The sequence below is a fragment of the Sceloporus undulatus genome, chromosome 4 (assembly GCF_019175285.1).
Source record: "Sceloporus undulatus isolate JIND9_A2432 ecotype Alabama chromosome 4, SceUnd_v1.1, whole genome shotgun sequence".
Taxonomy (NCBI): Eukaryota; Metazoa; Chordata; class Lepidosauria; order Squamata; family Phrynosomatidae; genus Sceloporus; species Sceloporus undulatus.
In genome coordinates this window covers 44,249,724-44,274,168 of record NC_056525.1, presented here as the reverse complement: position 1 = coordinate 44,274,168, position 24,445 = coordinate 44,249,724, and the positions used below count along the sequence as shown (strand labels likewise).

At 41.8% G+C, this 24,445-nt stretch overlaps 1 protein-coding gene across 2 annotated transcripts; it reads left to right on the top strand.

Moving 5' to 3' along the window:
* The first annotated feature begins 1,029 nt into the window (after positions 1-1,029).
* LOC121928225 (tubulin alpha-8 chain) lies at positions 1,030-11,208 on the top strand. 2 transcript variants are annotated; one of them, XM_042462646.1, is made up of 5 exons: positions 1,030-1,139; positions 5,844-6,066; positions 7,212-7,360; positions 8,659-9,339; positions 10,737-11,208. In XM_042462646.1, exons 1-5 carry the CDS (start codon positions 1,137-1,139, stop codon positions 11,028-11,030), a joined length of 1,350 nt encoding a protein of 449 aa, XP_042318580.1. In that variant the 5' UTR covers positions 1,030-1,136; the 3' UTR covers positions 11,031-11,208. The 2 variants fall into 2 exon arrangements, with proteins under 2 accessions (XP_042318580.1, XP_042318581.1); XM_042462647.1 differs by lacking the exon at positions 1,030-1,139 and adding an exon at positions 3,048-4,828.
* The last annotated feature ends 13,237 nt before the right edge of the window (positions 11,209-24,445 follow it).

Genomic DNA, 24,445 nt, shown 5'->3' with positions numbered 1-24,445 from the left:
CATTATTAGTGTTTTAGCTATTAATCACCAATTACAGAAGCACTAATGATGCTTTTGACCCACCCCTGATTAGTCATGAAACCTGGAGGAATCCCTGAACAGGCTGAATCAGACTCCACCTCTCTCTGAAATTCAGTCGGACTTACTACCGTAGTTAAACGTATGTAGGCCTGAAGTCTGTATGGCTGCATCCGCACTGCAGAAATAATCCAGGGTGACGCCACTTTCACTGCCATGGCTCCCTGCTCGGTCCTTCTGGGGACTGTAGTCTATTGTAGCACCAGAGCTCTCTGGCAGGAAGGCAAAATGTCTCACAAAATGGCAGCCCAAGAATTCCATAGCATTAAGCCACAGCAGCCAAAGTGGGGTCAAACTGGATTATTTCTGCATCCACACTGGAGGAATAACCCGGTTTGGCCCCGCTTTAACTCTTTGTCTGGCTCAAAGCTATGGCATTCTGGGAGTCGGAGTTCGTTGTGGGGTCCAGAGCATACAAACCCTGAAATGCCCTCCTCTCACAGCCCAGTCTGGGAAGCCACGCTGCGGCCCCAAAAGTAACTTTTCCAGGCTGGTCTTCCTCTGCGCCTGTCCTCCCCTGTGAAGGGAAAGCAGGGCCTGGGGAAGTTACTTTGGGACTATAGCAGCAGGGATCCCTAAACCGGGGCAGCCTCAGCCCCGGGGCTTTGAGATGGCCTTTGAGGGGACCCTTGTGTCCGGAGAGAGTGTGACTTGACCAGGGTCCCCCGGTGGGTTTCCGTGCTAAGCAGTCAATTCCCTCTTCTACACAGCCAGCCATCGAAGAGCCAGGAGGAGTCCATCCCAGTCTGGTGTCGTCGTCTTTGGAAAGCGGGGCAGCAGAGCTGGCTTTGGCGGGAAGGCCCCCCGGCAGCGTCCAGTTACGAACCGGCCAATGGCTGCCCCGGGAAGGGCCCCTTCATCCCTGGCGCCCAATGAGGAGGCAGGAGGGGCGGTCCCTGCTCCGGAGGGGAGCCCAGCCCTATAAAGGCCGCCCCGGCCCCCCGCCCCGCGTTCCCAGCGCTGCAGCCCAGACCCGTCGCACGTCGGCTGGAGCCCCGGCCCCGGACCTTCTTCCCGCCTGCCTTCCTCCTGACTGCCTTCTCCGCCTCCGCCAGAAAATGGTAAGGGGCCAGGGCTGACCCTCTCCCTCTCCGCGGGGCTGGCCTTCCTTCCCCCTCTTCCTCACCCGCCGGCGGGGCTAGGGCTCTCTCTCTCTCCCCCCCCCCCCTTCTCTTATATACTGTATAAGGCCTCTGTAGGGGAGTGGGTGGCCAAAGGGGATCTTGCAGCCCCTCGGAGACTCACGGGAAGGGGATCTTGTAGCCCCTTTGCGAAGAGATCTTGTAGCAATTCGCAAACTCTGGTGGCGGCTTTGCAAAGGGGATCTGGAAGCACCTCTTGAGACTCAGGGAAAGGGATCTTGTAGCGCCTCCGCTCTGTGCCCCACAACAAAATCCCACTCCCAGAATGCCATAGTCTTGGGCCAGACAAAGAGTTGAACCGGGGCCAAACCGCGTTATTTCTGCAGTGTGGGTGCTGCCTCTGAGAAAGCTCGCGCTGCCCACTTTCTTTCTTTCTTTCCTTCTTTTTTTCTTTTCCTTCTTTCCGCCAGTTCTGCGGTGTCTGGCGGGGTCCCTTTGCAGCCGGGGCTCCCACTAGACCCAGGCGGCCACAGATGCCTTTGAATCGGCCGCAAGTGAGCGTTGGGTTTTGCCTCTTTTTGAAGCCCTCTTTCGCTCTTCCTTTTCTATGCCAGCAGCGTCTGACTCACGGAAGGAGAGGAGCTTTGAGCTAATAAAAAGGGGGGACTGTTTATTTTGGACTGTAATTTTATTTCATGATGTTGTTACAAGTGCTGCAATCCGCCTTGATTCCCAAAGGGAAAAGGCGGACTATAAATCATAGTATTATTATTATTATTCCCTTGTGCCTTTGGCCCTGGGGCAAGAGGGCGAAGGAAGGAAGGCCCTTGTCGTCGTTCTTCGAGGGGTCTGCCAGATGCTGACTGTATCAAGGCACTTCCTTCTGGGAAACTATCCCAAACAGTGGTGTGCTCTGGATTCAAAGGATCGGGGATCCTTTCCTTGGTCAGGGCCAATGGCATCTAAATGGCCACAGGAGCCAGGGATGGCGCCTTTCCCCTTCTCAAATGTGGCTCTAGGCAGTTTGGGTGAGATGAACTAGTGGCTATATGTTCGGGGGTCGGTGTCCAAAGCCCGGCCTGGGAGCAGTTTGCTTGGCCTTGGAGTCCTTTCGGACTTAGGGCAACCCTATCATGGGGTTTTCTTGGCCAGTCTCCTCAGAGGGGGGTTTGCCATGGCCTTCCCCTGAGGCTGAGAGTGTGTGACTTGCCCAAGGTCACTCGGTGGGTTTCCACAGCCAAGCCAGGATTTGAACCCCACTCTCCAGAGTCACTGGAACCACATTCAGAATTCAAAATAATTAATAATTGATTAAAATAATAAATTGATTGTCGAGCTGGTGAATTGCTGGGAACGTTTAGAGCTGGCCAGCCTAGATGTCCATCCACACTGTGGCAATAATCCTGCTATGGAATTCTGGGAACTGTAGTTTGTTGTGGGGTTTTTTGGTCTACATGGCCATGTTCTAGAAGAGTTTATTCCTGAGGTGCTGAAGATGCCAGCCACAGATGCTGGCAAAACGTCAGGAATAAACTCTTCAAGAACGCAGCCACATAGCCCTAAAAACCCACAAAAAACTAATTCCCAGAATTCCATAGCATTGAGCCAGGGCAGTTAATGAGGTCTCAAACTGGATTATTTCCACAGTGTGAATGCAGCCAAACCTTTCTTTGTCTGGAATGGAAAGAGAGAGTGAGATGGAGTCTGCTTCCATTTTAAAGTCTTTTGGGCCTTCCCGCCTTTTCAGCTCTTTTAAAGTTTTCTTTTAGGATTTCAGAGACCTAATGGTGGCGCATAACTGTCTGGAGGAGTTTTGGGGCCGGCTTTCCCTCCTCTTCCCTTCTTCCCCCCCCCCCCCCTTGGCAAGCTTGTTTAGAAAGATTGTTGCAAAATGGTGGGAAGTTTCTAAAGAAGATGGCTGCCTCTCTCAGAGAGTTCTCCCCATTCTCTGGTGTTTTCACATCTGTGCCGGACGGAAAAGGGTTGTCTTTTTTCATTCACAAAGTGAAAAACTGCTAAAAATGGCTTTATCCTCATTGTTTTATCCTGTCAGGTAACCCAGGTCTTTTTAACGCTTAAGCTGGTGGTTACATTTTATCTTATTATTTTTTTGCTACAGGGATTTCTCTACCCACAACTTCCTGCTGTAGCCTTGAACAACAACAAAAGAGAAGCTAATGATGGCAGAGACAGTGAACTTGGAAATTACTGCAAATTATAACTTTAACACATTTTTTTCAACATCTAATTAAGATGTTGCCCTGGATCTGACTATTCAGATCACGGCTTTTGAATACTAGGTGAAAGATGACTTGCATACAGTGTACCTCAGCTGTGTGTCACAGAAGCAGAAATAGTATTGCAATCGGGGAACTGATTTCATTTGTAGACCATAGATAGTAGGGAGCAATGTAGCTGACTGTGGAAATTATTTTTGCACTCGTTATCAGGCAAAGAAGGTTGTGATGAGTGGCTTGGTCTCTCAGCCCAGTCCATAAACTCTTCATCTTGCACTGTGAATGAGAATTGTATGACTGACCAGATGTTGTTGAACCACAACTCCCAGGGTTGTTTACCATAGGCAGTGTTGTTTAGGCCTGCTGGGAGTTGCAATCCACTAACATCTGGGCGGCTTTACTATCCCCTCCCCCACCCCGCATTATGAGATTAAGAAGCTTAATTTAAAACAACAGTAATAACTAGGTTTGCAGATCTGATGAGATACCGTACTGCAGTCTTGACAGCTGTTTGCACAATTACTTCACACAGGTCAACGTGGTGATCATTTATTTCCTTTGCTTTAGAGAGCATCATTCTGCCTTTGTTTTATTTCTGTTACTCTGGCTTGAGCAGGGAGACACTATATGTCTCAGCCAGTTATCTTTCAGCTTTTGTAGATAGTCTGCTTCCTCAGATGCATGCATTTGAGGAAGTAAACCAAGTCTACAAAAGAGCGCACTATAACTGTTTTTTTGCACAGTTAGTCTCAAAGGTGTTGCAAGATCACTTTGCATTCTGATATTCCAGAGCAACATGGTTTCTGAATTCTACCAGTTACCTTTGTTTTGGAGTACATTGCAGGTACACAGAAGAGCTGGAGGAGTCTACATATGCCTGGGTGAACTGCATTATATCCCTGATGCAATAGTGAGCTCTATGATTAGATGGTTGGGGTGTCCTGTTGAGCCACTTTTCTACTCTGTTCATCTCTGGATATTTTTAACAATTCAAATCAGTGTCAGCCATGACAGCCAGTGGGCAGAGGTGATGGGGATAGGTTGAAAACATCTGGAGGACACAGGTTGGGGAAGAGTAGTTGGATAAAAAGGACAGTAAGTACAGCAAGCCTCTCTCATTGCAGGAATCCATATCTGTGATGTTCCTTCAGGATATATCTCTGGTGTTCTTACCTTGTGCCTCCAAACTTATCAGAGAAAAGAGAACCTCCTGAATCACTGTCCTTAGGCAATTGCACAGCTATACATGAACTTAAACAGGGTGGAATGGATGAGCTCCTTAAAATGGGTCCTTTTCCACTGATCCCTCAGTCATTTATCCAGCAGCCATTGGGTAGCAACCAAAGAAGCTGAAGGTGCAAGGAGAGGAGAGATGTTCTGGAGGGCTGTGGAACAGACAGGCATGTGAAAAACCAGCACAATAAGATCAAGGTGGCTTAGTACTTTCAAAAGTCTATGTAATTATGTTTTTAAAATTGCATGTTGAGCTAAAAATGAAATATGTGGACTGTGTCCTTGAGATTATTGCATGATTATCCTCCAGGGATTTAAAAGAAGATTACCTAATATTTGAGTATCTGATGAAATGACTAAAAATATCCCCAAATAGTTTAAAGTTATTACCTGAGCACCATGGACATTGGGTCATACTTTACAAATTAGGACCATTGATCAGGCATATTGGGATCTGAAAATATTAAATTAATAATTCCTCCATTTTAAAATAAATAAGCTCAATTGAGTCTCCATCGTAAGTGTATTCAACAGGCTCCTAACAAACTAGACAGGCTTGATCTTAGAGGCTGGATCAAAAAAGAAAATCATTAGAAGTAAAAATGAAATTTCCTCTCATAAAAGCCTACTTATGTCTGGTGCTGAAGGTTCCTCACTGAGAAATGCATATTGGAGCAAAATGCTCACCTTTATATGTCCACACCTTGATTGGTTCTGGTAAAGCATGGGCATTTGGTGTTTTAGCTGCATTATGTGCCTGTGAATAATTGGACTAGATGGCCTAGGAAACTATTGCCTTACTTGCCAAGACTGTTGTAAAAGTGGCTGGAATAAATCAGGAAAAATATGGGGTTTGTGTTATTGAAATATAAACATAAAATATCAATATGTTGGGTTATTTTTATGTCTTATATTAGCTGTTGTGTGTTTTCTGAATGGTGGATTCCTGTGATAGCCATACTATTTTTGATGCTGTGTTGCCAATACTGGCCATCCAGAAACCCCTAAACATTTTTTGTTAAATGTCACAGACTTGGCAGCTATATAAAATGTAATTATAGTTTTAATTCAGTCCGGGAGAAGCTGCCCCCTCAAATTCCCAGTTTCATGGATTAAGTGGCAGTTTGCCTTTCCGTTTATGATAAAGAATGGAGGAAGAAGAAATTTGTTCTAACTTCCTTCTCTCTCTTTCTCTCTCTCTCTCTCTCTCTAGCGTGAGTGTATCTCAATTCACGTTGGTCAAGCTGGTGTGCAAATTGGCAATGCCTGCTGGGAGCTGTACTGTTTGGAGCATGGCATCCAACCCAATGGGACAATGCCAAGTGACAAAACAATTGGTGGTGGTGATGACTCATTTAACACCTTCTTCAGTGAGACAGGTGCAGGAAAGCATGTTCCTCGGGCTGTGTTTGTCGATCTGGAACCAGCAGTCATAGGTAAAAGGCCTGTATGATTGGGGTTCAAGTAGTGCTATATTGGTTATCACATATCAAAACCAGGAAGGTCTGAAGATCCATTTTTCCTTGTTGCATTTTGGATGCTACGTAAATCAAATTGCATGAATTTAACTACAGCCAGACCTTTGGGGGATCCATTCTGGACTTGCCCCAACCTCACAGATGAAAAAGCATTGGACAGCAAGTCCTGTTGTCCCTAATGGTGGCATGATATGTGAATAGCCACTAGTGTGATCGCATACACTCACCACCATTTGGGACAACAGGGCTTGCCATCTACAGATGCTCAAATCCATGTATGGGAAGCCAGCGGATGGCAAGGTCCCACTGTACAAATTGATCCAGAGCAAGGCACAGTTGGGATTTATACAAATAGATTCTTAATCTGCATTATTTTAATTTTAGAATTGTTTGAATAATTATCCTTGAGAGATCAGACAAATTAGTATTTGTCTACTATCTACTCTTTACTACAGAGTTCTGCTGCAATTAAATTAACTGTTCTCAAACATCTACAGTGTTTGGTTCTTGAAAGAATAGATTGCAAAAGTAGTACTCAACATTTAAACAAATATGTCTGTCTGCAACTAGGAAAGTATTGTTAACCGCACAATACATACACAAAGTTATGAACATAATTATACACACATATGCACATTCAACTTATATCCTGTCTTTCTCCATGAAAAAAACTCAAGTTGCCAACTGATGAGATCAACAATGTTTAAAACAAGATGTGATGTGATGTGATGTGATATATATATATATATATATATATATATATAAAACATGGTTAATTACACAAAAGGGCTATTAAAACTATGAACCAAACAATTTCTTTAAAAATCATATTGGATATTAGAGAAATCTCTAGAAAGCCATGCAAAAGTTTTCAGCACAGCCTTCACATTTTTACTAAATATTACATGTGCCTTTAATTTATAATTGTTGTTTTTATTTTGTGTGGGTTTTATACAAACCTTAATATGTTTGAAGGATTGCTGTCCATGTTCAGATTCTATGAAAAGATATCTTCCTATTTCTCACTTCTGCTCCACTGTAAACCACGGCTGCTACGGTGTTCAGTTTTGTTGTAGATTAGAATATCATGCTTTCTGTTGCAGATGAAGTGCGGAATGGGACATATAAACAGCTCTTCCACCCTGAGCAGCTGATTTCTGGCAAAGAGGATGCTGCAAATAATTATGCAAGAGGTCACTACACTGTGGGCAAAGAAATAATAGACTTGGTATTGGAGCGTGTCAGGAAGCTGGTATGTTCTAGTGTTTTTGTGCTGTGAAACATAAAGTGGGACATTTGCACTACTTTTGCTAATTCTGAAGGTTTAAAATTCACCTCAGATTTTGAGTTTGTCTAAATGAAAGCATTCTCAGGCTCGTCGTTCCCCCCCCAAAATCAAGGTGGAAACTGAATATGCAACTGTATAAGGTACTAGCTGTTGCTTCAGGCTACATATTCTGTGACTGGGAGAATGAGGTGATTCTGATGTGACAAGCTTTGTCTGGTTAAATAACAGGGCTTGAACAAACAACCTCCAGCCTGCTAGTGGCCACCCTTCTGTTAGTATAGAGAGGCCCTGTAAGGGGACTGAAATAATACCTTAAATCTGTGCCTGCCACTTCTGTGAGCTTAGTCTCCTCTCATTGTTTGGGATGGAGCTGAAGAGGGAATGAGAGGCTAATGGTGACAAAATTAAGCTAACAGAAGTTTGAATTCTGAGAATCATATTTGTCTGTGACCTCAGTGTAATAAAAGCACCTTCTCTTTGAACAGTAAATATTTGCTTGGCTAGTTTGGGAACTACTCACAGTTCCTACTATAAACCAAGGGTGGGCAACTTCAGCAGATCTGGAGTTGGATTTTCTGCCCCTGGAATTCTAGGAGCTGTACAGACTTGCAAAAATGAAGGGGAGAAAGGCATGGTTAGACGTTCTATTCTGCTTTTTAAAAATGGGTACAGTAGACCCTTCGCATCAGCAGGCTGGAGATCTATGGATTCGACTATCCACAGACTGTCACACCCCATATTATTCAGTGATGGAGCATGCACACTGACACATTTGCATACGCTTTGCTGCTATTGAATAATATGGAGGCAACCATCTGTTTTTGTCATGTGTAGATGCCCCGGAAGCAAACTCCATGGTTGGGAAGGATCCATTGTGTTTCTGTTAAACTGTGATCTATATAAAGGATGAATTTCAGTTTCTAGAGACTTCTGGGGGCATTTCACTATTCAACATAAAAGTGGACGAGGACACAAGAATTATGTTGGGGTTACATGAAGCCCCAGAGCCACATTTTGCCCAACCTTCCTATCTACAGTCTTATATTGAAGGAAATTATCAATTAGAACTCATGTATGCAGCAACACTGTTGTTTCTGGTTTTCCTTATAATTTTCTTAGATGCTTAGAAGTGAATCTCATTTAAAAATCAGAATAATAGTGATTTGAAATTGTGAGCAAAAGGGAAGATGGATCACTTCCCCCCTCAGAAACTTAAATGTTACCTGTAGCAGTCTGCTGTAATGTGCACATTCTTCTTTCAGGCAGACCAGTGTACTGGCTTGCAAGGATTCCTGATTTTCCACAGTTTTGGAGGAGGCACTGGTTCAGGCTTTACTTCTCTGCTGATGGAACGCCTCTCTGTTGATTATGGAAAGAAATCAAAATTAGAATTTGCCATATACCCAGCTCCGCAAGTTTCAACTGCAGTTGTTGAGCCATATAATTCCATCCTAACCACCCACACCACCCTTGAACATTCTGACTGTGCCTTCATGGTTGATAATGAAGCAATCTATGATATTTGTCGCAGGAACCTGGACATTGAACGCCCTACTTATACCAACCTCAACCGTCTGATTGGTCAGATTGTCTCCTCAATCACTGCCTCTCTCAGGTTTGATGGTGCCTTAAATGTGGATTTGACAGAGTTCCAGACAAACCTGGTGCCTTATCCCAGAATCCATTTTCCCTTGGTAACGTATTCCCCAATTATATCAGCAGAGAAAGCTTATCATGAGCAGCTCTCTGTGTCTGAAATCACCAATGCTTGCTTTGAGCCCTCCAACCAGATGGTGAAATGTGATCCCCGCCATGGCAAATACATGGCCTGTTGTATGTTGTATCGTGGAGATGTTGTCCCCAAGGATGTCAATGCTGCTATTGCTGCTATAAAAACAAAGCGCACAATCCAGTTTGTTGACTGGTGTCCTACCGGTTTTAAGGTAAGTGATGCTCACTCAATCGAGAAATGACTTCTTATTCATTGCTGTATTTGTATCCAATAGTTTATTAAGTAAGCGTAAGTACACACACTCCCTCAGAGTGGTGGAGTCTCCTTCATTGGAGGTCTTTAAACAGAGCTTGGATGGCCATCTGTCATGGATGCTTTGATTGTGATAGCCTGCATGGCAGAGGGTTGGACTGGATGGCCCTTGTGGTCTCTTCCAACTTTATGGGTCTATGATTCTATATAAGCTTGCAAATGATGCAAACAGGATTAAGTAATTATTTTCATTGTGGTTAAGATGACTAAGGAGAATGGAAATTAAAAGTACTGGCTGACCATACACTTGCATTTTAGTTTCTCCCCCTACTCTTACTTTTCTTATAGACTAGCTCCGGTTGTTTTATGTATTTAAAAGGGCATGTAGCTACATATTTTTAATTGCATCAGCTATATCTGAGAAGTAAAGCAACTCAAACTCAATTGATAATATATTAACCATGGCATGGTACATACCGCCATAAAGCGGCATACCAGCGCCAATTCTAACTCCCTAACCCTGAAATGTACGGGCGATGTAACAATGGTGGCACCCTGTGTATACGGGCGCTGCCATTACGTGAGCACCGTGCGGCGTCCACACATTGCTGCGCGGTGCTTACATAACAAGTATGCCAGTGGCGCACTTGTTACACTGCCCCTGCAGCTTAAAAACAACCCGCTTTTCTCGAGTTCTTTTTCCTCTGCAGGGAAGCCATGCAGTTCGGCAGCTGCAGCTTCCCTCCGCAGGAAAAAAAGCTGCTGGCAGGCCGCCCTTTTTCGGGTGGTCTGTCCCAGGCCTATATTAACTATAGCATTAGGGCTTTGGGCTTTCTCACAAAAGATTAAGTTCTAAATTAGTCGACTGCTGTGGATGGAGTAAGTTCTATCATTAGGTTCTAACATTTCTTGAGTAACCAGTTGGTAGAGATGTATAAAGGTGGGAAGATTATCTTAAATAGTGTGTTAGAAGCTCTAATTAGTGCATGCAGCACTATTCAAATCACTCCTCACACACTGGCTCCAAGATTAATCAAGTGTGCTACTTGGGGAAAATAGCAAGAAAACACTGCAGTTTAAGTATAAATTGGTAAAAGTTATCCCCATAATAGAAGCTCTGGTTCTGTTGGCACAGCCTCAGTAAATAGGCATGGTTAGCCATTTACTATGCTTAATCAGTATAAGAAAGGAGCTCAGATTAAATTAATACAAAATTCTGTAATGCCAGTGATTAAAATGCAAAATAATCTCAACGTAGAATTGTCTGTCCTTTGCCCAGATGCAGCTCCCTTCTGAATATAAAGTTTCGGTGCTATAGGAAAGTCATGTCATGTCCATGTTTCTGTTGTCTTGTAGGTGGGTATCAATTACCAGCCTCCAACAGTAGTTCCTGGTGGTGACTTGGCCAAAGTTCAACGTGCAGTCTGCATGCTCAGCAATACTACAGCCATTGCAGAAGCCTGGGCCCGCCTGGATCACAAGTTTGATTTGATGTATGCCAAGCGTGCTTTTGTCCATTGGTATGTAGGAGAAGGAATGGAGGAAGGAGAATTTTCTGAGGCCCGGGAGGATCTGGCTGCACTTGAGAAAGATTATGAAGAAGTGGGCACAGACTCCCTGGATGGTGAAGATGAAGGCGAGGAGTATTAAACTTCACAAAGCTCTGTTGTGTAGCTGTGACCATTTACTGCATTGCTTGTAATAAAAAGTAAATGGGAACACATCTCAAATGTAAACTGTACTCTTATAACCAAGATAATTTTCCAGCTGATGATGCAAGCAATAAAACATCTGGTTGGATATAAATAAAATATTGCATATTAGTTAACTGACATGGCTCTGTCTTGTTACTATGATCAACAAAACATTCTAAAGTAATTAGCTTTTACAAAGAGAGTCTTTAAAACGTGTTATCTTGGCATAGAGATGACAACTTTGTTCAACCTGAAGCTGGCCAATTTTAAATACAAAAGCATCTAGTACCATGGGAGTTAGCAAATGAAGATTAGGTGACACTTTTTGTCTTCATAAAGGACAGGGTCATCTTGTACTCTAATTTAGAAAAAGGATTTTAGATAGCTGCCATTTCTCACTTGTGTATAGCAACCTTACTGTTATCTCATTTCCCTCCTGGGATGACTAAAGACTTACAGTGGTGCCTCGGGTTACGAAATTAATTCGTAACGCGGCCGCTTTCGTAACCCGAAAAGCCTTCGTAAGCCGAATTGCCATAGGCGCTAATGGGGAAAAGCCGCGATTCCGTGCGAAAAAGCCGAAAAAAGCACCAAAAGTTTTTTCGTAACCCAAAAAAACATTCGTAACCCGAAACAATAATTCCCTATGGGATTTTTTCGTATCCCGAAAATTTCGTAACCTGGGTATTTCGTATCCCGAGGTACCACTGTATCTTGTTAGTCCTTACCTTTCTGCTTTGTGTGGTGATTGGGAATGACAAATGTAATCAGCAAAGAAAAAGGGAAAGCAGGTAATCCTGCATCATGAGCTATGCCCTTGCATATTTTTTTTAAAATATAGACAGTTGGCAACTAAATGTTTTTGTCTACTTATATAAGGTTTTCTTTACCAGTTTCATTTTATATGTGTATGCTGGAGCTCCGCTTTTTGTGGTTCAGGAACCTATCCCTATTCTTTCTATATTTTGCCTCCAGTTCCAAATTTTCTGTTAAAGGATCAATGCACGTCTACCTTGTTAATCGAGATATATCTCTGTACTACTTGGCCACTTTAGAAATTAGAAGTTGTCTATGAATTCTATTACCACGAACTCTTGTTGTGATAAAATATAACCCAACAAACTGGCCAATACTTTTTAACATTTAATTCATTTACATCCTGCTTTTCTCCCAGTAATGGGACTCAAGGTGATTAACATATTTAAAAGCAGAGCAGATTAACTATTAAAAGTCATTAATAAAATTGTAAGAGTTAATTAAAATGATTTAGCAATTTATAAAGTTAAACATTAAAATTTATTAAAAGACCATATGCAAGCCTTAGAAAGTCAGGTGTTTTTTTTTTTAAGCCTGATGGCATAAAATGTTTTAGCCTGAAGGAGAGCAAGGATGGGGCCATCCTGGTCTTTCTAGGAAGGGAGTTCCAAAGCCTGGGAGAAGCCACTGAGAAAGTCTCGGAAGATGGTGGGACAGAGAGAAAAGACTAGATGGCAGAGCTTTAAGATGTCATAAAGGGAGATATGGTCCTCCAGACCCAAGCCACATAGGATTTTATAGATAAAACCCAGCACTTTTGAATTGTATCATCAGCATGTTAATGCTTAGATTCATTCAATAGTGTTTAACAAGATTATTCTTTTTAGTGGCAGTGTGCCACTTGGGTCCTCCAGATATCAGACTATGATTCCTAGTATCTCAGTATTGTTGGCTTAGGCTGATGGGACTGGCAGTCCAGCTACATCTGGAGGTCCACAAGTTGCCCACACTTGATTTATATGAACAACTTTTTTAAAACCACAGTTTAAAATGTAATTTTAGAATGAGTTTTGGTGCAGATCAATTTCAAATTAGTATCCTGTGTAAAGGAATGTTCAAAAGAAAGTACTTTGCTATGATGGGTTTATATTGTGCAATGTTAAGCGCCCCTGCATAGTCTGCACTATATTTTGGGGTTCTCATATATCTCATATCAGGAGATAGCATGTTTTGGGGGGATCAATGACCTTTCAGGAACACTACGTCAGGTTCCAGGGGCGGGGGTAATTGTTTCCCCTAAGGAATGCGTACATCCAGGTAAACAAAACTATTAAATCTAAAGTGCTCCTTCCACCAAGTAATTGCATTTCCTCTTGAAACTTGAGACAAAGGATCTCTATATCCAAAGCAGTAAGCCATTCTCTCTCTGCCTAACCCCTGTTGTTTCCCCAGCCAAACTTCTACATCCATCCATCTCGGGGATATCCCAAGGTAATCACTGTTTTTGTGAAACTGAAGTTAAAACCAACCCAAATCTAACCTCTGCATTCAGCTGGCACACCACCCAGCCTGCATACACACCCACACTGTGTATGTTCTGTGTCACCCTCAGACTTCCTAGTCTAAACCACTCCAGCTTTCCGCAGTCTTCTCCTTGCCCAGGTAATTATAATCCCACTGCAAAACCCTATAAACTGATATTCCCTTTCCATATTTTCATTTTGGTTAGCTCTGTATGCTGTGTCTGTCTGAATTGCTGTCTTGTATGTGTGATAGCACTACATTATCTAAATATATCTATTAATTCACCCCAAACCTGGAGTCTTCCCAGTTAATACTGGTATACACTCATGCACATGGTCCAAAGATTACCCAAGCCTCTTGCAAAGCTCATTTCTCCAACATTTGAAGTAACACTGACCGTTGGGGGGGGACCCTTCAGGTCCCCCACATACACATACCTGTTATTTGGGCAACAGCACTATTTCAAATGAGCCTATTTGTCAGCTGAGATGGTAAAGAAATACTTCTAAAATAATATCAAGATTAAACATTTGAGAGTTTTGTGGTCCTGTGACTGGCATTTTTAATATGTCTAACCTATAGTAATAAATTTGATATTTATCATTGTTGCTAAGCTAGTCCTTAAAAAATTAATATTTTAAGAACTAATATTGATGGGGGAGAGAAAAGAGGAATCTTATGGGCGAAGCAGTCTGCCCCGAAGGAGTGGCTCCTGGCCACCCCTTTGAGCGCCAGATTGGGGCCGCAGCACCTGCACATCATGGCCCCGATCCAGCAATTTTTTTCCAAACCAAAAAGAAGCGACAAAATGCTAGTCCTTTTTGGGATGAAAAAGCCTGCCCCTTTTGCAACACCAGTGGCTCTTCCGTGTTTCTGCAGCATGCGGCGTCTAATCACCGCACCACAGGAACATCCAAACGCTGCCTGCCATCTGGTCAGGTGGGTTGTTTGATGGTGGCTTGGAGGTAGACTCAGGGCTTGCGGATGCCATGCTCCCATGCTACCCTGAAGCTGGCTCTTTTTGCAGGTCTGTTCAGCCAGTTACTATTTTTGGTCCAGCTCAATAAATTGTTTAAGATTAGTTTCTGCTTTGTATGTGACCTCCCAGATCTGAACATGGAAGGGTTGCTTTTCTTGACCAGAACTCCCAGAATCCCCTAGAAGGCATGGCCAGTAGTTTGGTTGGCTGCAGATTCTAGCAGATGTAATTCAAAAAAAGCAACTTTTCAAGGCTCTGGCAGTGGCAAGGGATGATGTGAGGACATTCAGTCCTTTCTTTTAGCAATGTTCTCCTCCATTGCCTAAAGCAGCCTGGGCCCTTTTTAATATGTCACTTTCCAGTTCCAAGCTGTTCTTGTTAAAGAAAAAAAAAGAGGCGTATAATACTTCTGAAAATAGGTCATGTTCTTATTTACCCAAGCTCCAGTGGAGGCACTGAACAGAATAGATTCAACGCATGTTTAACCACTGGTAGCATAAGTCTTGCATGAAGACTGTGGAACGTTTTTTAAAATGTATTGGTAATTTTGCAATATTTTTTATTTTTACTTTTATTTCATTTTATAGAGATGGTAAAGAGATAATTGAGCTACTTCTTTGTCGCAATGCTGATTGTAAACCTTTGCAGGAGAGAGTTACTTTTGCAAAACAGTCTGGTTAGACTTGATTAACGTGTGCCACAGCATCTAGCTCCTGGGCATTACAGTTCAAAAATTAAGCAATACAGTATTCAAAAAGGCAAACCACCGCCAAATAACTTTGTAGGGCATTATCATAGTAAAACACAATAAAATGATTTCTAGTGGATTGGATCCAGACCTAGACATTTTAACTGTGTTGTAGATCTGTTGCTTTTACTAGTTTTATTTCAATGAATTTACTACAAGCCTTAATTCCATTTGGAACCAACAGCCCCAAAATCTGCATTTTAGCTTCTGTCCTCTTTAAAAGTTGCGAGGGGTATGCAGTGTTTCAATTTAAGATTAAAAAGTACGTAAGGATATACATCAAGGGGTATTACAATAACCTATGTTTGAAAAATAAAATATAAATAAATAAACTGTCATCACTGCTGTAGAAAGATATACAGTAGCATGGTGAAACCATTTTTCTCTCTTACCTGCTAATGTGTATCATTGACTGAGCTTCTATTCAAGCCTGAAATGTAGAACTGTCTCTTTAAGACACATAGGATTTCCCTTTGCTGTTGTAATATTTAAAGATGTTAAAAACAGAAATTGAACATTCCAACAGATAAGCTACACTTTGAATAGCCCAGGAGTAGTAATTGGGTGGCCCTCCAAATTTTAAAGTTCCCATTCTTCATCACTGGCTGTGATGCAAATTGTGAGGTCTGGAGGATCTCACAATTTTCACCTCAGCTTAGCCTGTGCTTGACAAATATATTTCTATATTTACATAATTTCAGGGTACATTATCTTTACAATCATTATTTGATTTTTTAAAAAAAAATACTTACAAAATACAATTTACTGCTAGATGATCTTAAAATCAGTTATATTGCCCAACCTCTGTCACAACAATAGTATAGGCTATGGATACATTGCATGATACACTATTAACATATACCAGGCTAGAATCTGAAAGTTTTTAGGACAAGGGTGGGTAATATGTGTCCCTCCAGCTGTCATTTGACTCCTATTCCTATCGTCCCTCACCAGTAGCTGTGGTGGCTAGAAGTACTGGAGGTTGCTGTGCAACAACATCTGGCCTATCATTTTTCTGCCAGCACGGCTCTAGGATGTGGCATATAACACATGTAATTCTACCTTTATAATTCTTCCTCAGCTCTGCCTGAAAATTTTTCTGGCATGATGTCTTGTGAATATGCTGATCATCATCCACAGGTCTTGTGCATTAGATGATAGTATGAAGGCTGACACCATGCTTGGAACTCTATATGGAGCAATTCTTTTGCATGCTGATGCAAAAACAATTGTCACAGTAATGCACTAAAAGGATTTTGTACATAATTTTCTCCTTTGTGTACCGTCTTAGAGCATTGCACATATGACCAGGAATCTTTGTGCACAGCAGTTACCATTCCAAAAGTGACCGTAAGACTGGTGTTTTCATATGACTCCACAGATACAAGATCCTGTGCAACATTGTGTTATTATATTAAATTTCAGTTCCATTATCAATGAAAATATATCAAGAATTGCTTAGCATTTTAATATAATATTGTAAGGGCTGGATCAAGACATTTGCTGCCTGAAGTAAAGGACAAGTTGGTGTCCCTGCCAGATCCATATAGAAAAATTGACTGGAATACATGTCATCTTCTGTCACACCAAAAACAGTGGCCTAGTTTGGGGGTCCTGGGTCTGGATGTGTGGTATACGTAGCTCAGTTGTGTGGTATACCTAGCAGAAGTAAATACCTCAAGGATTCATGAAGAACAGCTGGAAGGCAGTCATTGCTACTCCCACTTTTTGATGCCGGAGGTGGTTTCCTCAGTATGCTTAATGGTAGGCCAGCCCTGTATACTGTTAAAATTATCTCCAATGGTCTGTCTACTAATAAGGAGAATGCTCATGGACACTGTTCTCCATTCCGTGAATACTATAATACCAGTGTTACACTGTGTTCACATATTGAAAATACTGTTTTATCACTAACAGTATTTAATTTATGGTATAAGTTTCCTCCAGAAAATTCTACTCCTACTCACAAATAGTGTGGTACTTGCTGAAATAGGTACATTTAACTATTTTAATCATCCCTGATAATATGCTTTGTGATTGTCCCTGTTACTTGCCACAAAGCTGACTCTGACTTGTGGTGTTCTGTAAATATGAGACCTCCAAGCCAGAGCTACAAGGAGCTTTGGTAAGGAGACCAAAAGTGTACTGCTTGTGTTATACTTCCTTCCAGTGTAACACAAAAAGTCATAGCATTATTGATATTTTCCTGGACACAGAGTTTGCAATAAATTTAACAAATATTTAAAGGATATGTGTCTAGACTTTATGTTTGCACAGCTTCAAAAATCTGTCTCCTATCAGGTTTGAAATGAAAAGAAATCCCAGCCCTCTTTTGCATCACTTCCAAAAATGTTGTTATGGTTGCTTAAGAAACATCTTTTTTAAAATGTAAATGATGTATTTAATCTTTTTCTTGTTGCATAACTTCTTTTTTTAAAGTCAGAGGGTGCTGCCAGAAACCTTAAGCAGTTCCTTCCTTTGTTGATAATTTTCCGTCTGTCTTTTTTTTTTCTACCTTAAATTGTGTTGCCTGGTTGCTTGCCCCATGTGGTTGGGTTTCTTGTCACTGAGATATATTTGAACATATTCAGGTTCCAATGATAAATAGCTGTTGCTAGGCATGTTTGAAGGTCTGGCATCCCAGACTGGCATACTAAACATCTCCAGAGCACATTAAAGGAACCAAACCATGGAAATGCTAATCTAGTGTTACTTCCTCCCACCGATTACAAGAACCACTAAGTCAGGATTAAGAAAAGTGCCACCACAGGCCACATCCCACTCTCTCAGGTTTCCTTGGGAGCCTTCAAAAGTTGCCCATTCTGGCACTAGATGGAGCTTCAGATATCTTTTATATTTTATCAATTACATTTTTATCCTGAGCTTCCTCCAAGGATATGTTATGTCCTTTGCAATAACCCTGCAAGGTAGTCGGAGCTTGGAAAAATAACTTTTTGGACTACTTGTTCTCAGTATCTGGCAGCTAGCATGACTACTATTTGGTTCCCCATAGCTTCTGGGCTGTGAAGTCTTTGGAGCTGAGGCTGAGGCATATCTGGAGTTTGTTGGTTTGGAGGGCACCAGTGAGTATCAATGCATTGCTGCCACAATCTATCCCATTGTGCAACAACTATGAGCAGGGAACCAGACTCTAGATGAAACTGAGAACATGCCAAACGTTAAAATTTAAAATCCTGTTCATGTGCAAAATTGATCTGGAAGCTGTTCAGAGCCATTCTGCATCATAGCTTGTTAAGGCAGGGGAGAAGCTTCCAACCTAATGATTGACATAACATGTTGTTAAGGCATGCACAAATAGATGCCTAGCATAACAGGTCTGGCTTGATCGGAAACATATGCTTTCCATTTCTAAATTCATTTGTGCCCGGGAGGCTATTTGACAAAATAAGCTTTCTAAAAAATCCTTGCATGTTAAGACAATCAAATTGTCTTTGGTTACACATTTGCTGAAGCCCCAAGTTGACACAGGCACCACCATAGGAATGCTGTCATCTGCTATACTCTTTTCACTGTTATCAATTGCTCCAGAACTTTCTTGTACCCCACCCACATAACAATTTCTTTGCCTCGTGCACTCTCACTGTTTCTCTTCTCTAGACTCTTGCCCTTCTTTGATGATTCCACTAGTTGCTAGAATTAACCAACATGATATAACTTCAAGGGGCAAGTAATTATTTTATTGGTTCCAATCTCAGCACTTCAGGGACCAGGGCAGAGCTTGGAAAAGTTACTTATGGGCCTCAAGTTCCTAAGTTAACATGGTTATCTGATTTTCCAAATTCTATCCACAATGGTTCCCTGCTCATTCCCACACCTGATAGGAAATATCATGTAATTGACAAAAGTAGTGTGTCCATGCTCCTGACTCACTATAAGGAACACAAAAGTGTCCCAACTTGTCAGGAATCTACTTTTCATGGGGTTTCAAGCTCTCCAAGATGCTTTGCATGTTTGTAGATATATATTAAAACACCCAAAGTTTAATGAAAGAAGTTGTTGATGGTGTGTTGTCAGTTTGTCACTAAAAATTCTCACCTTTTGATCCAATATTCTTCTCTCATTATCTCACTAAATTATTTCATTTCCTAGAAAACTGCTGTATCTCAAACTGCGGGGCCGTAAATGACACACATATCTTAAGAGGCCAGAAGCTGCACCAAAGCTGTGCTCCAGTCTTCAGGACTGGAGCGTGGCTTTGGTGCATCTTCTGGCCTCTTAAGATGCATGCACCATTTAAACAGTATACCTCTAAAGTGACCCAAAGCAGCTTTATTTTGGCCTGTGTGTTCAGGCCCATAAGTGTGGTCCAGACGACGCTTTGTGCCGGCGTGACCACATACTAGGATTGCTTGGGGGCTGAATGACCGCATGCCCCGCAACTCTAGTATGTGGCGGTGGCATAATAATAATGGCAGCACCCTGTATACATGGGAACCGCCATTGTTACGTAAGCACCGTGCGGTGCCCACACATTGCCGCATGGTGCTTACATAACCAGTGCGCCAGTGTACACTGCCCCTGCGGCTTTAATAGAATCCACTTTTCACAGGTTCTTTTTCCGCCAGAGGAAAGCCGCACGATTTGGCGGCTGGGGCTTCCCTCTGGGGGGAAAAAGGCCACTGCTGCTCTGGACATTCTTGTAGGTATGTGCCAGGCCTTAGTTAGCTTTGCCAGCATTTGTTGTTAACAGGGCTCAGCTGCATAAAATCCAAAATTTAGTAGGTTTTTTTTTCTTTTGCTTGCATGAATTTCCTTCAGCCATGCAGCTATTAGATGTGCAGGATCCATGCCAGCCAGAGTTCAAATCCCTGCTGGGCCATGTAAACCCACTGGTTGACCTTGGACACATCACACTCTCTCATCCTCAGAAGATAGCAATGGCAAACACTCTCTCAATAAACTTGCCAAGAAAACCCTATGACAGGGTCACTGTAAATTTAAAAAATGACTTGGAGGCACACAACAAGCAAAAATGTTTATTATATTTGTATTTTATATACACGCACACACTATTTATATCTTATGGTATTTATATATTTATAAAATTTGTGAGTGGTTACATTAAAGATAGGCATACACACATATACACATATGTGGCAAAAAAAAAAAAAAAGGCTTTAAAAGGTTTTAAAATGAGAAACAATTAAATCACATCAACAACCAGTATACAAACAGAGCAAAGTAAATCCTGAGACTGGCCATGGAAGTCCTGTGTGAAAATATTATGATTCCAGAGAACTTAAGATGTTGAAAATAATTGTCTGTTACTTCTAGATCACACCTTTCTGCCTAAGCTGAACAAGAATTATGGGAATCTCAGGGGCAAGGTAAGAAATTCCTTCAGTCATATGACCAGAAAATCAGTTCCAGATTTAGAAGAAGAAAAAACTTCCATAAGAGATAACATATCCCTCTCTCAGGGAAGTGGCAAAGTGGAGGCCCCTTTAAGGGGAAGGAAATTCAAACTATTACAAGAGAGAGACAGTATCAGAACAGAATGTAGATTTGTTTGGATCAGTAAATTAACATTAAAAACATATTTCATTATGCTAGGGAAGATACTGTACATTCCAGGCTGCTATTTTGCTAAATCCAAGTTACTATTAAAACCTGTGAAAAAGATGCTCCTTCACACACAGATGTATGTGTGGTTTTTCCAGTTCTTAGAATTAAGTTCCCAACTGCTATAGTAAATCTCTCCTTCTCTAATCTGAGGGTGATTCAGGCATGTGCAGGTGCATGAAGCAAACAGTCAAAGTCCAACTTTTATTTCCTTCCCTTCTGTCACAGATTGCTTTGTGCAATAGCACTGGCTTCTATTCTGAACTAAACGTCACTATTGTGTGCAGACTCTTGACCACGAGATGCAACAGTGTCCTTTTTAAAATAGATTGCCATCTAGCGGAACATGAGAAAAATATCAGCAGCAGTTGATATGATGAGTTGGCCAGTTTGCCAGGATTTGCAGTTTTATTGTAAACTACACACATGGCCATCTGGAGATGTTAATAGCCTGGCAGTTGCCATTCCCATGTCTCCAGAAAGCCTGAAAATAAATCAACTAGAATCTTCTCAAGTGCATTTTCCTTTCAAAGGGGCATATATCCTCAGTGTCTCCATATGTAGCTAAAGAGGGAAGTATCAGGAGTTTAAGAGGAAAGAAAATCTGAGGTTTAAAAAAGGGGAGAGGCCCTAACTAGGGGAGACCCTAAACTGGCAAGTGAGATTGCCAGCTGGAATACAGGTTCAGGAATGCTGTTTGACTGTTGCAAGGGGAGAAACTGGAGTTGGGGCATATAATGGAGGATCCTGGAAAAAAAAGTATGGCTTGCTGACTGGAACCCTGGAGCATATTCTGGGAGAGTGCAGGTGGCCCCTTCAATACAGCTCTTCAAGAGGATTCTAATTATTCATCTTGTCAGGTTGTGTTTTTTGTAGAAGATACTAGGGAAGAAGGCTAAATCAGAGCTTAGAAAAGTTGCAGATACAGGAATTCCCACCTGGTGGGAATAGAAGCTGTAATTTAAAAAGTAACTTTCCCAAGCTTTTGTTGAAATTCTGTTATTGCTATTGCTACCCTATGCACCCACCCAGCCCCAGAATCTAGGACTCAACCCAGGTAAAATGTTAAAAAGCTATGACTAAAAACCCCCCATTGTTGTTTGTTAACTGTCAAGTCAACTTCAACTTATGGCAACTCTATGAATGACAGAAGTCCAAGTCACCCTATCCTCATCTGATCTGCTGAGGTCTTGCAGACTCAAAGCCATAGTTTCCTTGATTGAGTCTATCCATCTGGAATGCCATCTTCTTCTTTCCCTACTGCCTTCTTGATAACCAAGCATTATTGTCTTTTCCAGTGAGTCATGCTTTCTCATGATAAGGCCAAAGTACCAACATACAAAAGGTAAAAATATAAACTGCAACAGAATTAAAAGCAGTTAAAAGCATGGCCATTAAAAAGAAATGAACAAACAGTACAGCACATTCTGAAAGGCCATTTCCCCCTGAGCAATCAGCCCTCGCATGCCTGCCAAAACAAAAAGGTCTTAACCTGCCTACAAAAGGATAGGAAGGAAAGAACCAGTCTAACTTCCCTTTGAAAAGATTGCCAAAGTCTGGGAGCAGCAACTAGGACTGCTGCCATACTGCAGAATTAATGCAATTTAGCACTACTTTGTCATGAGTCCATCCTATGGGATCCTGAGGTGTGTAGCTTGTTCTGAACCAGAGTGCTCAGAGAAAGCTAAATATCTCACAAAACGACAGGTCCTATAATTCCATAGCATTGAGCCATGGCAGTTAAAGAAGTGTCAAACTGCATTAATTCTGCAGTGTAGATACAGCCTAAAAAGGCTCTTTCCTGTATTCCTCTCAGATGTACCTGTATGGATGGTGAGACAGAAAGAAGGGCCTCCCTAAAAGATCTCAGACCATACATTCCTTCAGCAAATGGTATTATATTTGTGGATAACTTGTGGAGTCTTAAGATGGCTTAATATTTTAGTAATTTACCTTATTTTTCTTTTTAGAGATGATTATCCATTTTGCTTATATACTCGCTTCATGTAAACCATTGGATGAGGCCATGCAGATGGTCAAAAATCTCTTAAATAAAATAAACTATGCATTGTGACTGTTTTACTTCCCACAATATCTTAGGAGATTGGGAACCACTGCTCTGATATTCTGAAGACATATCATGCATTCCCTCCAACATTTCACATATGAAAACTGGGATACATGTGGTCAACCAACATCAGAACGTGGCCAAGATGGCAAAGGCTATTAATGGGACACACACAAACTCATAAAGACTGCAGGAGTTTGCTTTAGCCTGAGTCTACTGGGAAGGCCAGGATTCTACTCCCACTTCTCCCCTCCAGTGGCATCACTAGGATTGGCATCATCTGGTGCGGTAACACATGGTGTCACCCCCACCATTGAGCTCCTCCCATATTACACCATACAGTATCCTTAGTAATGTTTTTATAGTAATGTTACTCATAAATCTTATTCCCATATATCATTGAATACAGTTGGCCCTCCTTATAGGCGGGCTTGCTTTCTGCGGCTTTGAGCTTACATGGAAGGCAAGCCCAGGCAGAAATAATGGGGTGTGCCCCTGTGAGCACGTGCCCCATTATTTCCTATTGGGCTTCAGCATATGCTCTTTCCCAATATGCGGGGGGGACGGGGACGGATCCACCACATATGGGGAGGGCAGACTGTAATAGTTGTTACAGAAACAACTAGCAAAATTAAAATTATACCTTTAAATTACAATATCATACACACAGTCTAAATATATTTACATGTACATTGTTTCATATGGTTAAAGTGAAAATTGGTGGGATGTGATATTTTAAAATAATTTTTAAAGTAATAATAATAATAATAATAATAATAATAATAATAATAAATTTATTTAAAATGTACAGTCACCCCTTTGCACTCGTGAGGGCTCTGTTCTGGACCCCCCACGAGTTAAAAATCTCATGCATATTCAAGCCCATAGGCATCAATGGGGCACGTGCATGTGGGCCGTGCACCATGGGCACGCGCCCCATTGAGATTAATAGCAGTCGCTTCTCCATGTATTTCCAAGTCCGCGCATTTCAAGTTTGCAGACTTGGAGGGGCGACTGTAATATTAATTTTTAAAAAGCCTGGGACCTTTCCTTTCTCTTTCCACCGAGCCTTGCCCCACTTACACGATTTCTTCAGTGTTTTAGAAGGATGCAGGTGAATGCCATAGCTCATTTTTGCCAAAAGGCAGATGTTTGGGGGGCAATAGTGTCATACCCCCTCTTAGGGTGTCACCTGGTGCTGCTTGCAGCCCCTTAGTGACACCCCCATTCCCCTTCGCCAAGCTGAGTGCAAATTACATTTTTGCTTTGAATTCAGTTTGCAGCAACTGAAATTAATTGAGGTCAAAGGATGAAAGTTGAAGGAGGAGAGACAAACTGGGACATTTTTAAAGCTGCTGAAAAAGTTGTACAGTAGAGAATTAATTGGGACCATAACTGCAAAATCAGGACATTAGGAGAGTATGCAGCCAGTCTCCTTGCTAAAGCTAGTTGGATCCGTCTGGTCTGAACCTGTATGAAGGAATGCTTTACAGCCTTGCAATGCCTCAAGGAAGGAAGAAGGGATAAAAATATACCAAAATGAGTACATTATAAACACGCAACTCAATTTACATTCTAGACATTGGAATTTCATTTAAAAAAAAAGTCCTGCCACATATGAATGTCAGGAATACCAGCCAAGACATGAGTCTAATGAATGGAACAATTTAAAGTCTAAATCCAATTCCTAGTCCCAGTAGAACAGACCTATTG

Excerpts from the sequence above, each read along its gene's own strand:
- LOC121928225 (XM_042462646.1), top strand. Across the intron at positions 7,361-8,658 it reads TGGAGCGTGTCAGGAAGCTG|GCAGACCAGTGTACTGGCTT; the intron begins GTATGTTCTAGT and ends TTCTTCTTTCAG. Across the intron at positions 9,340-10,736 it reads GGTGTCCTACCGGTTTTAAG|GTGGGTATCAATTACCAGCC; the intron begins GTAAGTGATGCT and ends GTTGTCTTGTAG.